At 49.1% G+C, this 22,145-nt stretch overlaps 1 protein-coding gene across 1 annotated transcript in view; it reads right to left on the reverse strand.

Moving 5' to 3' along the window:
- Window positions 1-22,145, reverse strand: part of Afap1l1 (actin filament associated protein 1 like 1) — a gene marked incomplete at its 5' end in the record, with an annotated part of 63,911 nt that overhangs the window by 6,031 nt on the left and 35,735 nt on the right. The window contains 10 exons of the mRNA XM_010627125.3: window positions 2,279-2,457; window positions 4,674-4,838; window positions 10,180-10,291; window positions 12,079-12,151; window positions 12,730-12,875; window positions 14,641-14,852; window positions 16,085-16,237; window positions 16,453-16,546; window positions 18,985-19,077; window positions 21,207-21,386. Coding sequence (XP_010625427.2) covers window positions 2,279-2,457; window positions 4,674-4,838; window positions 10,180-10,291; window positions 12,079-12,151; window positions 12,730-12,875; window positions 14,641-14,852; window positions 16,085-16,237; window positions 16,453-16,546; window positions 18,985-19,077; window positions 21,207-21,386 — 1,407 coding nt within the window. The remainder of the gene's footprint in view (window positions 1-2,278; window positions 2,458-4,673; window positions 4,839-10,179; window positions 10,292-12,078; window positions 12,152-12,729; window positions 12,876-14,640; window positions 14,853-16,084; window positions 16,238-16,452; window positions 16,547-18,984; window positions 19,078-21,206; window positions 21,387-22,145) is intronic.

Here is a 22,145-nt window from a genome sequence, read left to right on the forward strand (position 1 = left end):
AAGCATTGTGTGGATTAATTCATGTAGCTTTTCAGCCCATGTATGAGGCACACTATGACTGGCCATCCCATTTTACAGATAAGGAAACTGGGAGAGTCAAGTTGCTGCACAAGGTCAAATGACTGGTGGTACGAGAGCAAACCCCACACACAGCCCCACTCTTTTGGCTGGGGGCGGGTATTGCTGGGGATGGACCCAAAAGCCTCACAAATGCTAAACACATGCTCTGCCCCTGAGCTACAAGCCCTATTATCCTCTATGGTACAGTGGACCCTCAAGTTATGATTGGCCCGACATATGAACAACTTAGGTTTTGATTGGAATTTCAGTTTTAATATACAACCAATGCCTTGAGTTACAACCTGAATGGCCACTTGTGCTTCCAGATGGTCTCAGATACAGAGTTCTGGGAGGAACACTGCAACGTCTGTTCCTGTGCGGGGTTAACTGAGAAATCTTGGGCCAACATCTCTCTAAGGACACTGAGATCTGCCTGCATACAGGAGAGAGACTATGAAGGCTGTGTAGAGCAGCCTGAATCTTCGACTGACCAACTTGAGTTACAACCAGCCTTCACAAATAAACTGAGTTCGTAAGTCAAGGGTCCCTCTGTACTCCCTCCTAGTATTTGTACCTTCACACTTACATTTTCCAGATGATTGCTTAATACTTTACTGAATATAGTTCCTTAACTGTGACATCTCACAGCTAAGCCTGTGAAGAATTTAGAGGAGGTTGCCTTTTATTTCCAGAGGGTGTCAAAGGGATCAAGCACTCTGGACTAGGAATGCCTGGCACGCGGGTAGGAGGAAGCAGCTGTGACCAATGAACCAGTTCTAGCTCCTCCATGCTCTGTGACTCTGGCCCACATGGTCTTCATCTGCAAAATGAGGTTGGAAATACCCACTCAGAGAGGACATGTGGGAGCATGTGACACAGCTCCACTGGGTGTGGCCGGCCCAGGCAGTGTGAGCTGGAACAACAATAATACTACGACTCCCGATGACAGCCTGTGCTCATCAGACAAGTTATTTTATCTCTTTGAGTCTCCATTTTACGTTCTGAAAGCAGGCAGGCACTTATTCACTCAACAGACACTTATTACATCTTACTATAATTCAGACTGTGTAAAGGGTGGTACACGGTGATAAAATAGACATAGTCCAATTTTTTTTTTTTATGTGCGTGATGCTAGGCTCTAACCCAGGCCACTGCATACGCCAGGCAAGGGAGTGACAACCTCAGCTCCCAATTCGTAAAGATGCAAACAACAGTAGTTGAAGGAAAACATTATACAAATAAGGACACAAATACACACACAACACACACGCATGCGCACACACACACACACACACACACACAGACTGTATAAGAGCTAAGAGCTATGAGGGATAATAATGGATTAGAATGTTGCTAACTGAGACCAATGGTTCCAAACTAGGTAGGGATGATTTTGTCCTCTCAGGGGACATCTGGCAAGACCTGGAAACATTTCTGGTGGTCACGTCTGGGAATGGGGTGCTGTTGGCACCAATGAGAAGGGGCCAGGGATGCTGCTAAACATCCTGGAATGCACACAGTGGTCTCCTATAAGAAGTACTGGCCCCAAATATCAACACTGCTGAGGCTGAAAACCCCAAGAGGGATGAGGTCAGGGACGTTCTAAGAGTGGGGTTAGGAAGTGTGCTGCTGGAGGTGCAAGTGCTAACCTGTGGGGTCACTGGGACATTAGCAGTAACGCATGCCAGCCCCAGGCAGGACTGGGTGTGCTGCAGACCCTGGAGAGGCCATGTGTATGGTGCTAAAGCACAGCTCCATGGTCAGATTTCCTGTGTTTGGAATTCTGCCTCACAATTTGCTTAGCGAACCTCGGGCAAGACATAGAAGACCTCAAACCCACTCCCTGTTTGTCAAATGCGGTTAAAACATGCAATACTACCTCACAGGACTGCTGTGAAGACAGCGGGAGAAAATACAGGGTAAGACGCGGTACAGGCCAATGGTAGAATGACACAGGTTTATTATTCAGCACAAGGTGGCCGTTATTGTCAACAACTCCAAGGCCATTTCTAAGACTGCCCTCAGGACAAAAAGTCAGCTGCGGCCAGAGAACAAAAAGAACTTGCTGCAAGAGTCCCGTCAGGTCTGTGCTGCAGCTGGCTCATGCCCGCCCCTTTGGACCTCGGTTTTCTCATCGGTAAATGAGCACATCTCCTTTCCCCAAAGAAAACCCCGGCAGAGGGATCTGCAGCTGCTCCCGTCAGGGCGATGCACTCACCGGACTCCTGCTCTGGCTGCTCACGGAGAGCCCCAGGGCCGGGCCCCCCGCCAGGGACTGCCGCAAGCGCTCTTTCACAGCCACGAGCCGCAGCTCCAGGTCGATCCTGCGCTCCTCCCGCTGTCGACACTGTGCTTCCAGGGCGGCCACAGCCTCCTCCAAAGACGGCGGCTTTGCTCCTGAGCCCAGAGACACTGTTAAGAAACAGCTGAGCCCGGCCTGCGGCTCTTGCTTCTCCCTCTCAGGGGTCTTTCTAGCTTCTCAGTCTTGCTGGAGATCGATCTGGGGCTTGGGCTTCTACCTCTGAATTGACCGGTGGGGTCTTCGCCTGCTCAGTATCCCTCTCCTGGGAACAGCATACTGATTTTCTCCCGGGAAATGCTTTCCCCTCTTTTTCCTTGTAGTTTGTATGAAGCTGATCCCTCTCTTAGTTCAAGGGTTGGACACATAAGTTAGGCCTGACCCATAATCACCTCTCATGTTCTCGTCACAGTGATTGGTTTAGGGATCAGCGTTGGTCCAATTAGAGTGAATCCTAAGGTGATGGTGGCAGGAACTGGGACGAAAAGCTCGCTCTGCTGGGGTGACTAAGAGGACTTAGTGAAGCTCCAGCCTTCACCACTGGGCAGACACTGTGCCACCATATGAGGAAGAGAATGAAACCAGAATAGAGGAAGGCACAAGCACTAAGCTTCCTGCAGACATCATTTAAATCCCTAGACTTTATTACACCTGATCTCTAAATTTTCCACTTACATCTTTCTTCTATCCCTTTATATGCCAGTTTGATTTTGGTTTCTGTTAATTGCAAACAAAGGTCCTAACACAGGGCTTTACATAGACCAGAGTCACCAGGAGGATTCGGTGCTTACTCCGTTTCATCCAATAAACCCATGTATTACCTTCTTGTGCCAAGGGCTGTGCTGGGTCTTTGCCTCCATTCTTTGCTGTGAGGCAGACTGTGTTGGAAGGTTTCTCGGAAATGTTAAGTTCATTCATTAATTCCTTTGGTAAATATTCACTGAGTTCTTTCTGTATCATTCCAATTTTAGTATATGTGTTGCCGAAATGAGCACCACTGAGCTCTTTCTGTGTACCAAGCACTGTCCCAGACCCTTGGGACATGTGAGTGAACAAAAGATCTTTGTCCTTATGGGGCTTGTATGTGTGTGCGCACATGTGTGTGTGTGTGTGTGTGTGTGTGTGACAATAAATAAAAGTAATAACCTGGTACGTTTCAAGATGATAAGAGTTACAGAAACAAAAAATATTTAGCAGGACAAGAAAGATGTCAGCCTGCTCCAAATCCTAGTTCTGATGCTTTGAAAATTCTTTTCACAGAAACCAAACTTCCTTCCTATCTCTGACACTGAGTTTAGTTCCTTCCCACATGAAAAGTGTCTTATCCTTTAAACTCGAAGTTCTCAATCTGAGGCTCTTGGACAATCGATTGAAATTGTATGTGACATTTCGGATTGCGGTGTTTTTGTCTTAGGAAAGGTCCACAGATTCTAAGTGCCCTGGGACATGTTCTATGAGAACAGGACTTCTGTTCTCCCACATGTGGAGAAACCAGTGTGTGAACTGCAGCTACAATGAGAATTCACAGGAAATACAGCAGAAAATGGGGTGTAGAGGAGTCTAGAGCAGATAGGGCCTGCTGAGGCCCCAGGATTTCAGAAAAGAATCCCAGAGTGTCACTATACATCATTCTTAGCACCTGGACCAAAGTCTCACACTTATCTCTGAATGAATGAATATGAGGTTTGAGATAATCACACATTTCTTTCGCTCAAAGGCACACCTTTCTGGTTTTCATACTTCTAAAGTCCTGGTGTGGTTTGGATCTAAAACATCTCTCAAAAGGCTTGTGTGTTCAGAAGACAGGGTTTGGGAAGGGGATCAGCTCAGGAAGGTCTAACTTCATCAGTAGGTTAATTCATTCACAAAATCACAACTTGACGGCATTGTTGGGAATTAATGGGGGGAACAGGACATAAGGCCTAGTTGAAGGGAGTGGATCATGGGAGTATGACCTTGGGGGTTGTATCTGTTCCCAGGCCCTCCCCTCTGGCTCTCTCTCTCTTTCTGGCTTCCGTAAGGTGAGCAGCTCTCCTCCATGTCCCTCCCTTCATGATGTTTCTGCCTTGCACAGGCCTAACACACTGGGGCTGGCTGACCACGGACTGAAACCTCTGAAACGGTGAGGCAAAATAGATCTTTGCTCCTTATGGTGGATTTATGTCAGGTATTTTGTCAAAGTGAGGGAAATCTGAGCAACACGTCTAGGCAGGATACAGGACGACCTGTGTAAGAGATCTCCCAATGTTACTGTGCCAGGGGAGGTGCCAGGGCTGAGGCCCATGGGTACTCAGGACCACACCCGCACAGGTACCTGGGCTGCTCCGAATGGCTTCCTTTAGCTCTCTCTTTTCCTGTCGCAAGGCCATCAGCTCTGTCCGAATAGTTTCTTTCTCTTTCTCCAGCTTCTCTTTTTCTACCAGGTACCTCCGGGCATCCTCTTCAGCTCGGTTCTTGCCATACTTGTACTGATTGGCACCTGCAGAAATGTGGGAAAGGAAAAGGTGCTAGGTTCTAACCTCTGTTGAGTCATGTGGGTGGTGTTAGGTTCTCTCAGTCTCAAGTTCTCCATCTATAAAATGGGAACATTTAGATCGAGTCCCTTAGGGGAGACTTCCTACAGAAGAGTGAAAGGGAGGCAGCAGAGCACAAGCCAAGGCCTTTGGACCAGACAAAGGTTTGTGTTCTCTCTGCCCTTACTGTTCATGTGACATCTGGCAGAAGCAAGTGGTGATGTTTTAATGCTTTTCCCCTTAGGCCTTAGTTTGCCTATGTGTAAATAAGAATATTGGCCAATGTTTATTTTATAGGCTAAAGTAAAGTTGAAATGAGAGGAGTAAAGTACTTAGTATAGTACCTGGAGAACAGTGATGGTTTAATAAACGTTAGGTAATAGTGATAGTAACTGCTGTGGTTTAGATCTAGAATCATCTCCAAAAGCCTCATGTGTTCAGAAGTGGGGCTTCTGGAGGGTGACTGGACATGGGGGCTCCAGCTGACTTGCTGTTAGCAGGTAGGGGCGGCTGGAGGTGGGCAACTAGGGGTGGGAACCGGTCAGCGCATCTCCCTTCCTTCCGGCTCGTCCTTACTCCCTGGGCTTCCCGCTGCCACGACCTGAGCAGCTGTCTCCTGCCAGACCCTTCTACCATGCCCTCCCTGCCACTGCGCAGCTAACTATGCACTGAATCCTCTAAAAACCGTGAGCCAAAATAAACCTTTCATTCTGTGAGGGTGTCAGTTATTGTGTCTCAGCGACAAGAATGTAAGCCAATAAAATTATATAACAAAACAAATTTTGCGAGGTATAACAGGCTTTGGTTTTATTTATTTTTAGGGACAAGTCTCACTATGTAGCCCAGGCTGGCCTTGAACTCATGGTGATCCTCCTGCCTCAGCCTCCCCACTAATAGGAATACAGGCGTACGCCACCCAGCTACACTTTGGTTTTAAAGGGGCACGTGTTAGTATGATGACCTCTCAAGTATATATAAGATAAGGAAGTAGATACAACTCAGATCCACAGAGGATCTAGGCCTGAGTAAAGGCACTGCCCATTGTATTGGTGGAGCAGAGTGGCACCCAGGAGTCTACTGTAGGTGCAACTGTTGGGAACAATTCTACATGATTTTGGGGAAAAGTTATTTCCTAATTAAATCAAAATTAGGGCCTAGTTTTCCTGTCTACAGGCCAGCTTCGGCATGTTGAGACATAACTCCATCTTCGCCGCCTGTCGCAGCTAGACCTCAATGGTCCGGTGATGCTGTGACGCTCCAGGGCAGACCGCACCAGCTGAAGACGTCCGGGGAGGGACCAAATACTCACGTGCACAGTGCCTCACGGTTTGGGGATCACCAGAGCTGCCCTGAGTCAGCTGCTACCTTTGTTTCTCCTGGTGCACTGAATAGAGGTGTGGCAAGCTTGGGGTCTGGGATCGTTGCTGCCCAGAGTGGCACGGATCAGGTCAAGGCTCAGCTTCTCTGAGTCTCCTTTCAGTCTATATATTAATTAATTCGCCTTGCGCTGTCATGGCTCGCAGGAGGCGAGGACCGGATGCAGAGGTTCTAGGAACGTACCCTGTCCCTGTCCCCTACAAATACTAATACGTAAGTATGGCATTTACTACACAGGAGGCAATGCACGCTGATCCATTTATCTACATTCCATGTACTCCTTAAACTCTATTTCTTTATTATCTGTACTGAATTTACTGATCTACTTATTAGTTCTACTTTACTGCTGAGAAAGATGAGGCACAGCGGGGTTAGGTTCCCCCACTGATGCTAACGGTGCCAGGGCCAAGGCTGGACACGACTCCAGTGTCTACGTTTGTTTGAGCTTTAGCTGAGGCAAGGCCCCTCTGAGAAAGCTGCAGCCCTTCAGAAGTTGGTGGGTTACTAACTGCTTCTCGTGGCTCCCTGGGTGTTGAGGGGCTTGTCTGTCCAGCTCTTTTAGGGATGACAGTGGTCACCGATGTGAAAACCAGCCGTTGGCATAAACTGCCCGCAATTCGAGCGTTGAGTTTAAATACAGCAGGGAGAGCAGGACAGGGCCCCGAACCCACCCCTTTCCACAGAGAATCTTACACTGAGCTGGCACGGGGTTGGGGGGCAGTAATGGGGTGGGTTGTGGCTGAAATGGCACCAACTCTCACTATTCTCACTGTGATTTAATAAATACTCCAGAATAGATGTTTCTTCATTTGCTCTCTGACTTTAGAACAATTTCCAGAGAGTCTACATTGTTTACTAATCTTCACCATTGCTATTTGTTTTGCTGGGGAGTGAGTCTCCAGAGCATCTCATACCACTATTGTTCTCAGCAGCCTACTTGGTCTCTGGTTCCTATTTCCGGATTCTCATGTCCTGATGTCCCCTCCCACACTGAATAGGGCTGAGATGTGTAAGTATTAGGGTACTGTAGAAATGGCAGATGTGACACCTAACGCTGGTCATAAATGACACTGTAGTGTCTGCTTGCTTCCCCCTTGGACTTGATCTGGGGGAAGCCTGCTGTCACACCATGAAGACATACAAACATGTGGAGAGGTCCCCAAGGCAAGGAGCTAGGCACAAACCTGCTGGTCACGCGAGTGAGCCAGTTTACCAGTGGGTTTTGCACCAGTGAAGCCTTCTTGTGACTGCAAGGAACTGGCAAACATCTTGACTGCAGCCTTGCGAGAGAGAGCCCCCCCCCCATACCAGGACCGCCTAATGCACCTGCTCAGGATTCCTGATCTGCAGGAACTGTGACATAACATAGACCCACTGTTTAGAGCCACTAAATTCTGAGTAATTTGCACTGTTGTAATAGGTGATTCATATGTGATCTTGGGCAAGACCCTCTTGCTATAAACTGAAAGTTTCTGAACTCCCCAAATTCATATGATGAAACCTAATCCCCAGTGCAATGGTATTTGGAGGTGGGCCTTTAGCACCTGATTAAGTCATGAGAGCAGGGCATGTGTAACTGTGACTAGGGACATTAAAAGAGAGACTCCAGAGAGTAAAAACATGGCCAGCTATGAAACAGGAAGTGAACCCTCACAGACACCAAATCTACTGGCACCTTGGTCTTCCCAGCCTCTAGACTGTGAGAAGTAAGTATCTGTTGTTTATAGGTCACCTGGTTTAGAGTATTTTGTTATGGCAGTCCGAATGGACGGAGACACTTCTCTCTGCGCTCTTCAGTTTCTTCATCTGAAAAACAATGCAGCTGGCCTACAACAGTGTTCCCCACTGCCCTGCAGGAGCCCTGTGACTTCCTAGTGATGGCAAGGCCGTTCTGAGCTTCAGCCAGTGTGGCCCCACTTTTGAATCTCTTTTATAAACCGGGCTTTCATATAAGATTTGATCTGAAGAAAAGGTCTGTTTCTGTCTCTGTGTTTTTGACCTTTTATGGTATCTTTAATCTTACATGCTTAATTTTTAGTAGTTTCTCTCTCTCTCTCCTTTTTTTTTTTTTTTTTTTTTTTTTTTTTTTTTTTTTTTTTTTTTTTTTTTTTTTTTTTTTTTTTTTTTTTTTTTTTTTTTTTTTTTTTTTTTTTTTTTTTTTTTTTTTTTTTTTTTTTTTTTTTTTTTTTTTTTTTTTTTTTTTTTTTTTTTTTTTTTTTTTTTTTTTTTTTTTTTTTTTTTTTTTTTTTTTTTTTTTTTTTTTTTTTTTTTTTTTTTTTTTTTTTTTTTTTTTTTTTTTTTTTTTTTTTGGTACTGGGGGTTGAACTCGGGTCCTTACGCTTGCAAGGCAGGCCACTGAACCACTGAGCTAAATCCCCAGCCCAGTAGTTTCTCTTTTTAAAATGGGCTTTTCATAAGCCCCTTATTTCTAGGGCTTATGATAGTACTATGTAAACAAGAGTACACATTCTTCTAGTTGTTCAGAGAAGGAGCTCAGGCCTAGAGAAGGGAAAGGACTTTTCCAGAGCGGCCAAGTGAGGAATGGAGGACGGATCTCCTGACTTCCAGCAGGGGTGGTCTACAGCAGTGGTGGTGAAACTTTTAGAGCCAAGTGCCCAAAGTGCAACCCAAAAACTGCTTATTTCTCACAGTGCCAATACCACATTAAACCTGCACACTGAGGTTCCAGTTTAGAAAAAACTCATCTATTAACATCTTTTGTCTTTAAAAGAAAAATAACATGCCACAGATTCCCCACCAATGGTCCCTACTAATGAATCAGAGCTATAGGATAGGAAATTTTTTTTTTAAATAAGCCTTCAAAAGCAATGAATGGGACCTGATTTTGTTCAAGTGCAACTGGAAGACATGCAAAGAAGGAAGAAGAAACTGTTGGAACCTGCTGTCCTATGCTTGCTCAGAGATTTGGTCACACAGGGGCAGGTGCTAGTGCTGGAAATCAGACAGAACCTAACAAGAGTCGTCTGTGACATTTAGCCACTACTGTGCAATGTGACACTAAGGCCGTTCACAGAGCCCACAGGGTGTTAGGTGGAGTTGGGGCTGGGACACAGAGGTGAACTGTGGCTCTCATGGCAGCCCCTGCAGGGTATGTGGAGGGACTTTATTCTCTACGTGCTACTCCAGATGGGAATCACAAATTTTGAGCTTCTGGAACAGACACAGCTTGGAAAGGTGCTCGCTTGGCCCCTCCCTCACTCCTTCCCTCTCTCTCTCTCTCTCCTACAAAACACTTTCAGTTTTACAATTTAAAAAATTGCTAATATGAAAAACTAAGACTTCGTATAAAATCTAGACTCCTGGCCTTCGACGAATCAGTAAATCTGGCAAGGGGGACTGGCACTGCTGCGTGGAGACCACTAGGGGGAGCTGAGCAGCAGCTACTTCTTCAGTTGGTGCCTGAGTGCTCCTTTCCCAACTGTCCCGCACTTCCTGTCATTCTCCCTCTGAGGCCACTTGCCAACTGCCTTTCCCGCTGTGCTTGCATTGTGACTCTTCTTTCTCTCTTGCTGCGGCACTGGTGACTGGACCCAGAGCCTCATCCGTGCTCGGTGAGCACTCTACCGCTGAGCTGTACCCTGAACCTGTTACTTTTCTTAGGACAGACTTCTTTCTCCCCAGTGCTGGAGACCGAATCCAGGGCTTTGCATTGAGCTATATTCCCAGCCCTTTTACAAGTTTTTTTATTGTAAGACGAAGTCTCGATAAGCCACCGAATTGCCTAGGCTGAGCCTGAACTTGTGATCCTCCTGCCTCAGCCTCCCAGAGTGCTGGGATTACAGCAGCATACTACTATGCTTAGCTAGGACAGTTCCTTACACCTCCCTTTCCTCATTTATTTACCTTAGCACGGGGAGAACCTGGCTTCGACCAGGCCCCCATGACGTTTCCCTCCCACACAGAACTCACTGGAGGCGTGGCGCTTGACTTTGACCTGTGGGTCCGCTCGATGGGACTTCTCACTGCAGGAGGAGGCGTGGCGCTTCACCTGGGCCCCAGTGGGGCGCTGGGGCTCCTCGTCCTTCGTGGGAGAGGGAGGAAGAGGGTTAAGGGCCGGCAGGCTGACTCCAGTGCAGAGACGGCTCTCTCCTTGGGTACTGGCAGGTTTCTGAGCTCTTGGCCTTGCACTTTAAGACTTGTGCAGCACTGTGCAGTTTATGAACCACTGTCACTAGCAGGAGGTCATCTGAGTCTCATACCTTTCTGAGGGAGGCAGTGGACGGCAACTCTAAACTAGAGGACCTGCTGAGAAGAGAACTAGGAAGTCTCCAAAGACAGGGGGTGATTGTATTTGATTTACCCTGGGTATTTCTGGCTTCACAGAGTTTGGAAACATTCTTCTAATTTTCTGGGGTTTTTTTTTTTTTGGAACTGGGTATCGAACTCAGGACCTTGCACTTGCCAGGCAGGTGCTGGTGCCACTGAGCTAAATCTCTGGCCCTAATTTTCTGAATTGCTAATACAGTCTTCCTCCAAAAAGAATGGTAATATATAATAATGTCAATGGTAATATATAATAATGGTAACATATATAACTATGGTAATAAAATACATAATTCACAGGCTGGGGGTTTATCTCAGTGGCACTATGTCTGCCTCGCAAGCACAAGGTCCAGAGTTCGATCCCTGGTACTGAAAACCAAACACAACAAAAAAACCCACCAGAATTCACTAGCCTGCCTATATATTTGAGTACATAAGAGTTTTATGGAGACTCAAAATCCAGTAAGACTCAGGAAATCCTAAAGGGATTAGATCATACTGTTATACAATAATCGTACTGATAACAGTATTATTTATTACTCAGTAGTAAATGTCCCAATGGGTAGGCACTGTGCCCAACATTTTTTTGCGTAAAGTTTTTCACTTAGTTCTTGTAGTGACCCTGGAAGACGGGCTTTTCATGCACGAGTGAGGACCAGAAAAGCAAACCTGAGGCCACTTAGCCTCAGCCGAGGTCTGATTCCCATCTGCTTACTCTTAAGCACTACGCTGCCTGGTTACTAGCTATGCTACAAGCGTTAGGCGAAACCTCTAGCAGCATCCACTGGGTCACCTGAGTAGAAGAAAACCATGTGAGCAGAAGGATGACAGAGGATGGCTAGAGAAGTTTCTAGAAAAGGGAGCCTGGAGGTGAGAGCAGAGGGCATCATCCAGTCATGTCCATAGCAGGGCCTGCCTGCAGACGTGCTGGTGTCCTTGGCACCGCAAGTCCTTCTCCGGCCTAGCTGTGAGGCCTCCCCCACCTGCCTGTGTCCAGTCAGAATGTGATTTTCCTGTGGCTCCCTGAGGAGGAAAAGGCATAGGGCACGCGGCCATGAGCATTCTGGGCAGCGTACAGGATGGCCAGGTACAGGGAGGACTTGCTGTACATTAATGAACTGGCATTGCCTCAGTTCAGTAAGCAAAGCAGGGAGCAGATGTCTGGACTGTGAATGCCAACAAATGAAGGCCACCTTGTCAATATCCACCCCAAACACTGTGGGACCAGCAGCCTAAGTTCACGGGGCAAACAGCAGAGAGCCCAGCCCTTCGCTCAGGCTGGACACGCTGCTTCACCTCTCTGCAGTGTTTAGCAGTCTGCAGAGCCCCTTCTCCCCCACAACCTGGAGCTCTGTCACCCGTACCACCCCATGCCCTGCCCCAGCGATTCCTCATCCTGAGCCCCGAACTATGGGAAGAAGGGACTCTCCCTGTAGCTGTTGGTTAAAACTGGTTTCTTGGGAACAAAGTTCAGAAAAGGCATGAAGGGGAAGCAGGGAAGACGTGGCCTTTGTGACACTGCCATGCAGATCCAAGGGACCGTACCTGCATCTTTTCGTAAGGGACATCGTCATAGACACGGGGCTCAGGCCACTGATCCTGGCAGGACCTTGCGAATCTGTAAAAGGAAAGGCACTGTGATGACGACGCTGTACACTCTGCTCTCCTGTCCCCTCTCAGGATTCTGGCAGCTGATCTAGTGTAGAATGGAAGATTCATACTGTGTAAGGGTTTCACAGGCATGACCCACTTGATTCTCACGGCCACCCCGAAGGCAGGCACGGGGCATCGGTCACCACCAACACTCTGTAATCCAGAAAATACAGGGCTCAAAGTGACAGGCAATTAGCCCTGATCCCAGAGCTGGTGGGGATGGTGCTGAACTCCTGCCAATGCCATCCAGATGTTCAAGGCTGTTAGCATTTTAAGCTTCCACAGCACAGCAGAGAGCCAAGGCAGCAACTGCAGGGCTTCCTCACTGGCTTGCTTCATCCCCAGGTTGCCTCGACAGGCTTCCTCCTTCAGCCAGCTCCCTTCCCCACGCTGAGAAGGTACCATCCTAGCTTCCCAAGGATCAGAGTCTTCCTGAACTCCTCCTCCCCTTCCTTCTGGTGCCTACAGCCAGGCGCAGAGCCTCTGAGACGGAGGAGAGACAGGAAGGCCGTGGCAGGTGTAGGCTTCAGGGCTGACCCTTACAGGAACGAGTTGCGCCCGGCAGTCACGATGCTGGTTAAGGTCTCCACGTCCACGTAGTCATAGTGCAGCGCCTCTGGGGTGACTCTGGAGCCCATTTCCACCAGCAGCAGCCCAAGCCAGCGACCCATGTCCTCTGAGCAGCTCGCCTGGGGGAGAGCAGAACAGCGAAGCTCATGCACACACTGTGAGGGCTTCTGCCTACCTGCTCACCTTAGCCAAGCCACCAATACTCAAGAGCGCCTTTTATGTGCCCAGGAACATGAGGCGCCCTCCTTCCTTCGAGTGTGTGCTCAATAGCTCCCTCCTCTGAGAGGCCCTACCTGACGGCCTTCTGATGACAGCACACCCTCTCACCACCCTCAGGAAGCGGACGTAGAAAACATTTAGGCATACCCTGACATTTCTGACAGCCATTTGTTTTGGTACCAGGGATTGAACTCATGACCTTGAACTTGCAAGGCAGGCACGGTGCCACTGAGCTAAATCCACAACTCTTGAGAGCTATTTTTTTTTAAATCAGAGGAACCACTGCTTATATAACTCAATCAATTTTTCTTGCGTTATAATGGTGAAATAATTATAATACTGTATATAGGGGAATCTCCAAAAAGTTGTTGGTCAACTAAACACACACTTAATTCACATTTAAAAAGCCTTATGACTACATGCACTTAGCTCACAAATGATAAATCTGAAGGAAGGAAGCACGGTGTTTACTAGAAAGCGCTTTGTAAGAGTTAAAGTAAATACGAGATCTTTCTGAGACTACAAAAAATGAAAGTAAGTTACAGAGGCAATATTCTTGAGAACTAAGAACCAAGAAAAGAATGGGTATGAGGCAAAGAGAGTGGGACCAAGAGGCTGAGCCAGGAGCAGTGACACAGGTTTGTAATCCCAGCTACTAAAGAGGCTGTGGCAGGAGGATCTCAAGTTTAAAGGCATCGTGGGCAATTTAACAAGATCTTGTCTCAGAGCAAAATTTGAAAAAGGCTGGGGATGTACATGTGAGGCAAGGCCACAGGATCAATCCCCAGTACCACAAAAACAAAGAAAAAGACAAGAAGTCAGGTTTTAGTTCCAGAACAAAAATCAAGAAGCCATAGAGCCCCTGTGGAGCCCTGGACAAAGACAGCATTGATTGCCCTGGCCCCAGTTTATTTGTGCTGTGAGAAGGGTGCTACTTAAGTCCCCACTCAGGATCAACATTTTCAATTCTAAATACCCACGACTGCCACGTGAAGACATACTGAATGTGTTCTGTGTGATCTCAGAGGACGTGTGCCAGTGCGCAGGAAGTGAGCGAGTGAAATGAATGCACAGTTCATTTATCCAGCAAATGTTTACTGAGCTTGTCGTATGTCCTAGCCATCGTGCAGGGGTGCAGAAAAATAAAAGTGTACAGAACAGGCTCGGTGATTGCCTTCATGGTGCTTAAGATTCAACTCACTACGGGGAAAGTCCTTCTAGAAATGCAAGTGGCCCCATGGAGGCAGTGGTTTATATGAGGTGGTCAGCTCCTGCTCAGAAGACGGCAGAGAGGGTTCCAGAGTCAGACGGGAGGAGCCCAGGTGAGAGACCTTTCAGACTTAGGACTTAAGGTCAGGGAGAATAAACAAACCTGTTCTAGGGCAGCCAGAATCAAAAGAATAAAAATACAGAATGCTCTGCTAAACCTGAATTTCAGATAAACGAAAAAAAATTTTTTTTAGTCTAGGATGTCACAAAAACCACATGGGAGATACTTGTATTCAAAACAGGATTCACTGTTTATGGGGAACTTGAATCTAAGTGTTCCCTGGCGAGCCTGGGGGTCCCTCACCTTGCTCCCTGCAGTTAGTGGAAAAGCCCCCCTCACTCCATACTTGGGCCAGGGTCTCACCAGCCAGGACCACCTGGACCGTCTCCTCTCACCTCCAGAATGGCCACTTCCTGCCGGTTGCGCAGGATCCTGAAGGCAAACGGGTGCCTGGGCCCAAAGCCAGGGGCCACCTCGCAGCCTTGGAGGGCGATGGCATTCATGTGGGTGTGCAGGTCGGCGCGGTCCTTGTGGAAGTACAGAGTGCCACACTTGAGGCGGCACCAGCGCTCTTTCCAGCCCTGGTTCACCAGCACGTTCAGGTAGCCTAAGGGGACAGGGCAGCATCACTCCCGCAGCCCACCCTGGACAGACCCAGTGGGGTCGCAGGCCAGGACCAAGCACGGGGACAGCCCTTGCTCTCTAGCTGGACAGGTGGCCTCTGGGTCTCAGGTCAGCTCACTCTCCAGGCTGTGACCTTAGGCGACCTTTTCTCTGGCGAGGACACTGGTAACCCCGCTCATACATCACTGACCAGCTTCGGGGCCGCACCAAGATGATGAAGGGGAGGAGCTGCTGTATAAAATGTGTAGAAGACACAGTGGTTCCCACCCTCAATTACTGCTCAATGATGGATGGTGCTGACACCTAGTGGCAGCATGTGGGAACAAAAGCATCCAGCCAAGGTAAAGAAGGGAGAAAACCAGCCAAGGCACAGGCAGTCTCATAGCTGACCATAGATGGAGTTAGAATTCCCTCATTTCCTCTTAAAATGGAGTTAAACTAGGGTCAGGGATTTAGCTCAGTGGTGCTGCCACCTGCCTCCCAAGTGCAAGAACCCGAGTTTGATGCTCGGTATACACACACATACACAAAGAGTTAAACTTAAAAAAACCCAGCGTGCCTTGATCTACTGATTACAAAATATTTTCATAGTCATGTGCTTTTCTACGGCTAGCAAAATATTAATGTGTATTTAATAGGTATAGTAATATTTATTTTTGTGGTGCTGCGATTGAACCCAAGGCCTTACCCGTTAGCCAAGCACTCTACCACTTAGCTACACCCTGAACCCCTAAAAATAGATGACTTTTGTCCTGGGTTGCAGTCCATGCTACACTGCCTTTACATGAAAAAAATAATGCTTTCTTTTCCAAAACACTTTTCACTACGCTGAATGCATTTATACTGAAAAGTGCTTTGTCCAAAATTCCTTGTAAGACAGACTGGAGCTTATGTGCCCGGCATATTCTATTCGATGAAGTCAGTCACTCTCCCCTCATTATAGAGGAGCAGGCTGAGAAACTGAGGTAAAGAGATTTGGGCTAAGGTCACAGAGAGCAGAGGCGCATGGGGATCAGGTGGCTTTTCCTTTTGCTGAGCACCAGGGCCTCACAGGAATGAAGTGATGCAGGGCGCGGATGGTGTCAGAGTGGGCTTTCGCCATTCTGGGGCTGGCTTTCCTCACCTGCCCGAGGGGATGGGCGGGTGAGGCACTGAGGACCTCCTGGCTTTAGCTCCAGGAGCCCGTACCCACAAGGCCCCGGGCCCCGTACCCACCACAGCATGGTACCCCCTCCTCAGCGGAGGACATCTGCAGGTCCTCAGCCAGGGCCTTTTTCTTGGAGAAGCTGATGATTCGGGTGATCTTGCGGCCTGCGGCCCGGCTCATGGAGCCCTTTAGCTCTGCCAAGCTGCTCTTTTTCCCTCTGCCTGTGGCCAAAGAGATGGGTCAGGGGAGGGAAGGGGCCCCGTGTCCCAGCTCCACCTACCCCTGGCCTTCCCTGCAGCCCTTCCTTATGCACACAGGGACTGGCCTGTGCTTCCACGTAAGACAGGCCAGGCAGCCCTACCCACCACGTGCCCGGGGCTAGGGCCAGTCCCTCCCAGCCAGGCATTCCCCAGACTGACCCCGCCAAGGCGCTTACCTTGTTCGCAGGCTTCTCTGCGGCTGAGGCTGGAACCGTTGTCGCCCATACCTAGGCTGTCAGAGTCTGAGGTCTGCTTCTCTTGGGACAGCTTCTAGGGAGGGACGCAGCCTCACATCAAGAGGAGCACTCACAAGCATCCTTTATTAGTTCAGTCTTTCCCCGAGTCCTCAAACACGTGAGAATTAGTTAACAAACACGGTCAGCAATTACCACGTGCCTGACGTGGCATCAGGTATCAGAGGACCACAATGACTTAGGCACGGTTGCATCTCCACATTGCAGTCAACAGAGTGAGGCAATTAATTTGAACACACTGAGAGCAACACCTTAGGAGTTTGCACTCTATTTGGCAGGTGACAGGGAGCTGGGAGGGCATTTAAGTGGGATGCCAATGTAACCCAGTGGTGTTGCAGGGATGGATTAGAGGGTACAAAACCGGACACTTTTAAAAAAGCCACTGGAGAGAGTGTCATGCTAGCCAAGCTGAGACTCTGGAGAGGGAGGGACCAGGATGACGGTGAAGATGAAGATGAAGAAAGACCGGTGAGCTAGCAGACATTTTCGGGGTACTCATGATTAGGACCTGGTGACCAACAGGGGCCTCCTATGATCTCAGCTCAGATACGAAGATGGTAAAGACACACACACACACACACACACTTTGTTGCCAGCCAACACTATTTCTACTCATTACAACAATTCTCGACCATTTGTTCATTCAGACAAGTTCAAGGCTGACCCAGGTAGCACGGGAGGTACAGCGAGCGTAGTAGTCAGACTGACCTTGGAAGACATTACGACAGCTACCCGGATTAGCTGTGGAAGTGTGGCAAAAGCCTCCCATCTTCCTGAGGCTTGGTTTTCTTACCTGCATGACACCCACTTCAAAAGGCTGCTGTGAAGTACCAGACAGCTGGCCAGGTAAAATTACGAGGCCAACAGACTGTGTCATTTCGCACACCTGTGTGGTGTGCTGTCCTCTTGCTTCAGGAAGCTACACTATGCCGGCCAGACACAAGCCTGAACTAAAATGAAATCCCCTCACTTAGGGCAGAATTACAGAGCTGAGCCCCTAAGCCTGATCTGCCAAGGCCCCCCAGACCAGGGCTGCTATGTGATTATCTTAGGACTGGGGACAAGGAGAGGACATGACAGCAGAGGTCATGTGCTGCCCACAATTTCCACAGGGCTGGAAAAATGGTAACTGTCACAGATGGGCCAGGACCACCAGACCTATAACAGAATCGTCTGTGAATTACGACGCAGAAGTTACAGTTCTGCTCATTCTGCAATGGCGTGCAGATGGCAAGCTTTTCACCACGACAGAAAGCAAATACAAAGGATCGCCGTGAACGTCTGGGGACTAACTCGGGAATAACGACATTTCAACCCACGATTCCCGCAAACTGAGACCCACATCCCCAACCCCGCCCCCAGCCCCGCCTGAGCTCTTGCCACCTTTGCGGTTGACGTCCACACGCCCGCTAACCAGCTTCCTCTTCTCTCCAGCTAGCCACACCGGGCACTCTCACATCTATGCTTTCTTTTGCTCCAGTGCCAGTTTCCTCTGCTTTAAGTGATTTTTTTCTCCTCTCTCTTGCTAATTTCCATCCTCATTTTAAGTTACTTCCACGGGGAATGCTCCTGTATCTCTACAGGATCAGGACCCTGGTACATACTCCGAGGAAACCTGGTACTTTGCCTTCCTAGCACTGAGCCAGTTCGGAAGTCAGTGTGATTACAGAACCTGACTCACAGCTGCCGCCCGCTGGGATACAGGGGCTGTGAGTGCAGCATGTGCCTGTTTCTGTTGGGATTATTTCCCAGGGCCTGTGCTGTGCCTGGAGCAGGCAGATCCTGACTAAGTAATTGTCCAGTGGACACTCAGCGTTCTCCACTGACAGGCAGAGGCCTCAGGTGCCAGGCTGTTTGGGTTTAAACCCTAGCTCCATGGGACCTCTCTCTGCTGCAGCTGTCACACCTGAAAATGCACCCGCAGTAGGAGTGGCTACAGAAACTAAGTGAGTTCACACGTGTGAAGCATTTGGAACGGTGCCAGGCGCACAGTAATGGTCTGTAAATGCCAGGCTGCATTACACTGTGTATGGCCCTGCATCATGTCAAAGGAACGATCGTAGGTCTGAGTCCCTTTGTCCCTCATGGCACTGGCAACTTGTAGGCACCGGTATGTGTCTGCCCAGGGGCTGACCAACTGGCCAGTGCCTGCCTCACTCACGCTCCAAGATGGCATTTTCCTTTGCTGATGGATGAATTTCAACTTAGATTTCACATCGCAGGACTTCGCCTGTCCTGGCAGGTAAGCCACTCCTTTTCTGCCTGGTGCTGCATCCTGAACATCCATATTCATGCATTCTTGAGTGCGGCAGGCAATTATTGAGCGCCTGCTCTGAGTTCACAGGACATCATGGTGAGACCTGGCTTTACCACCAGCCCAATGCTTCCCCAGCACAGGGTCTGTGCCAAGTGCCCACGGCCTGCCTGGGAGGAGACTGATGGAGACAGATGTACCTTGTCCAAGTCCAGCTTGCACAGGAGGACTGGGGACCTGGGGGCCTCCACTCCGTCCACTCCCGAGATGGGCTTGCTGACCTCACGGATGATCTGTGGAGAGGACACACAGCTAGGAAGAGGTGGGCATGGAGGCTCTGGGGGCAAAAGATCCCTGAGGTTTGTGTGACCAGGGCTGCTGTGCAGAGAAACTGGGGTTACTGGGAGCCTGAGACTGGCTGATGCCTTCTGAACCAGTCTGGGGAACCTTGGGGCCTGAAGAGGCTTTCTCTTCTATCTGCTCCTTGGATTGAAAGACACAGGGGCTAGGGACTGAGAAGCTTAGTTTCTAGACCTAGATGCACTGCTGATTAGCTGTGTGGTATTGGGAAAGCCACTACCTAGAGTGGCCACAATTTCCACATCTGTAATTTAAGAGTGCTGGTCCTCTGCTGGCGTAGTCTAAGGACAGCGAGATCGTGGATAAGGAGGGCGATGTAAACCAGAAAACCTCCTAAGGTGGGGGGCTGGCTTCTGTGACCATGCATGGGGCAACCTGGGGCCACGGTCTCCCTTTCAATGACATGGAAGCTGAAACCCAAAGGTTACAGCCATGAAGACCACAAACAAACAAACAAACAAAAAACGGCAGTCACCATCTGATGCTCACCCACAGCAGCCTGTGATTCCCAAGTTACACTTAAGATGACGAGGCTGGGAGAGGTAAAGCTACCTGTCAGATGGCAGCAGGGTAGGAAACCAAATGCAAGCGGTGGGGCTGCCCGCTCTAATCCCCTGGGCTTACAGCACCCCTGCACTGGATGTGAGCAGGCCTCTTAACTCCCGGCCTAGGGCTCCTGCTTCGGACCTATTAGTGCCTGGAGGCAGAGGCTCCCCCAGCAGGCAGGTTCTCTCTTCCTTCCCCTCCTGAGACAATGCAGTAATGAGAAACACCAGATGTCCACGGGAGAGCAGGCTATCGCAGGAAGGAAGGGAGAGAGGGAGGTGCTTGGTTTCATTGTTCCAGCAGGAAGATCAGAGGAGACAGAGAGGTAGCCGGGTGGAGCAGAGATGGGTGCAGGGACAGAGGGTCTGCTGGAAAAGGTTGGGGAGGGGGCATCACCAGCCGCATCAGGAATCACGGACAGTTATTGGACACTTGGCACGGTGCCCACTAGAATTCTTACAACCACTTATGACAAGGAAGGGGAGGGATGAAGAAGCGAAGTTATTTGCAGAACACACAGCCAGTGAAGGCTGCTTAGGCCTGGGACTTGAACCCACGTCTTTGTGCCACTAACGTCTTCCCTTGTCATCACTGTGGCACCACGTCTATGCCCTGGGAATAGAGTTACTTCTTAGCTTCATATCCTGGCCCGGACCACTTGGCTGCCTGACTTTTGGCAGGTCACATTGGTTCTCCAGGACTCAGCTTCATCTTCAGTAAAATGGAAACAATAATAGCTCCATTGTGAAGGGTAAATGAAGTCACAGTAAGCAAAGGTCTCAGCACAATACATGGCACAAAACACAGTGGTACCTCCGATCACCAACTCAATTTTCTCCACGATTCTGGTTGCAAACTGAACTGGATGAGAACGGAATCAAATTTCCCCATAGGGAAAACACTGAACCTAACCAATGCATGTGATTTGGTTCTGGTCCAACTCAGTTTGCCATCAGAATCATGGAAAGCATCAAGTCTGTGAACTGGAGTACCACTGTAAGTGCTTGGTACATGGGAACTGTCCCTGTCCTGTGGGGTCATGAAGGTGCATGAGCTGGACCACAGGTACCAGTTACAAAGTTGTAACAAGAGAGGATTTTTCCCTTTTTTAAAGGACTAACTTGTACTCAGCCTCCTTTATAGACACGGAGCTCCCCCTTCTAGGAAGTGAAGAAAGGCAGGCTGGACTAGCCTGTAGAGGGGCGTTAGGAAGAGGACTCAAGGGCTGGGGATTTAGCTCAGTGGTGCCGCCACCTGCCTCGCAAGCGCAAGGTCCCATCACCAGAAAGGGGACTCAGGTAACTAGAAGGGACATAGGCCTCCAGCAGGAGGTCTGTCTCTCGTGGGCATCCAAGGCCTCCAAGGCCCGTTCCACACTTGAACTCAGGCACTGATCCCATCTCTCCTGAGCGAGGCTTGGTTCTTCCCAGGACAGGACTGGCCTCTGCGGGGGTGTGGGGGTGAGAGGAAGGAAGGGAGGCCCAGAAGCCAGACCCTACATACAGGTCCCACGTACCTTAAGCCACTCTTCAGCCTGCTCCCGGCTCTGCAGGGCCAGCACCAAGACCTCAGTGGCCCCCTGGGAGAAGCGCAGCTCGTGCCTCTTATGTCTGCTGTCCTTGGGCACATAGACAACACTGCAGATATCCAGCGCCAGCCTCAGATGTGGCTGCTGGTCCTTGGAGCTTTTGTAACACTGGACAGGGAGAGAGGGGATCAGGGCCTTCTGGAGTGAGGGTAGAGGAGGGAGACACCGCCCACCAAAGCTCGGGGGAACTTGACCTACCCCACCAAGACCTCCCTACCGGTCCTACGTGGGCACTGTGTGAGGGCCCCAAGAAGCCCAAGATGAGACATCTTACTCAGGGAATCTTTAGGCAGAGCTGCCTATGAGGAAGAGGCAGACAGCAGCACAATATCAAGAACATTCAGGCCAGAGAACTGGAGGACCAAATGTGCTGCCTGGGAAGGAGGAAGCCAGGTGCAAAGGCTGCCAGGTGGGATTTGAGGGGGAATTCTCGCAGGGGTAGAGAGCTTGCCTTGGGAGCCAGCACTGTGTCAATAATCTGCCTCACTTCTCTCTCCTCAGGAGAGTAGAGTTATCTTGATACTGCAGCATGACAATGACAGTACAAGAAAGGGAAATTACAGGCTCATTTTTCTCATAACTGCAAAAGTCCTAAACAAACTACTGGCAAATGGAATCCAGACACATAGAAAAAGCATACTACGTCAAGATGAAGTGGGTCTTTGTCTAGCAACAAGGGTGGTTTAAAATAAAAAAAAACATAATTTGTCACATTAACGTGAAAAAGGAGAAAACTTATACAGTTCAATGGAGGCAGGACAAAGTATTTGATAAAATTCAGCACCTATGGGTGATACAAACTCTTAGCCAAATAAGAACAAGGGAAAGAATCTTCCTAAAGAAATGTCTATAAACAACTCACGGTAA

This window comes from Fukomys damarensis, unplaced genomic scaffold, assembly GCF_012274545.1.
Source record: "Fukomys damarensis isolate Sample0158 unplaced genomic scaffold, DMR_v1.0_HiC HiC_scaffold_3, whole genome shotgun sequence".
NCBI classification, from domain to species: domain Eukaryota; kingdom Metazoa; phylum Chordata; class Mammalia; order Rodentia; family Bathyergidae; genus Fukomys; species Fukomys damarensis.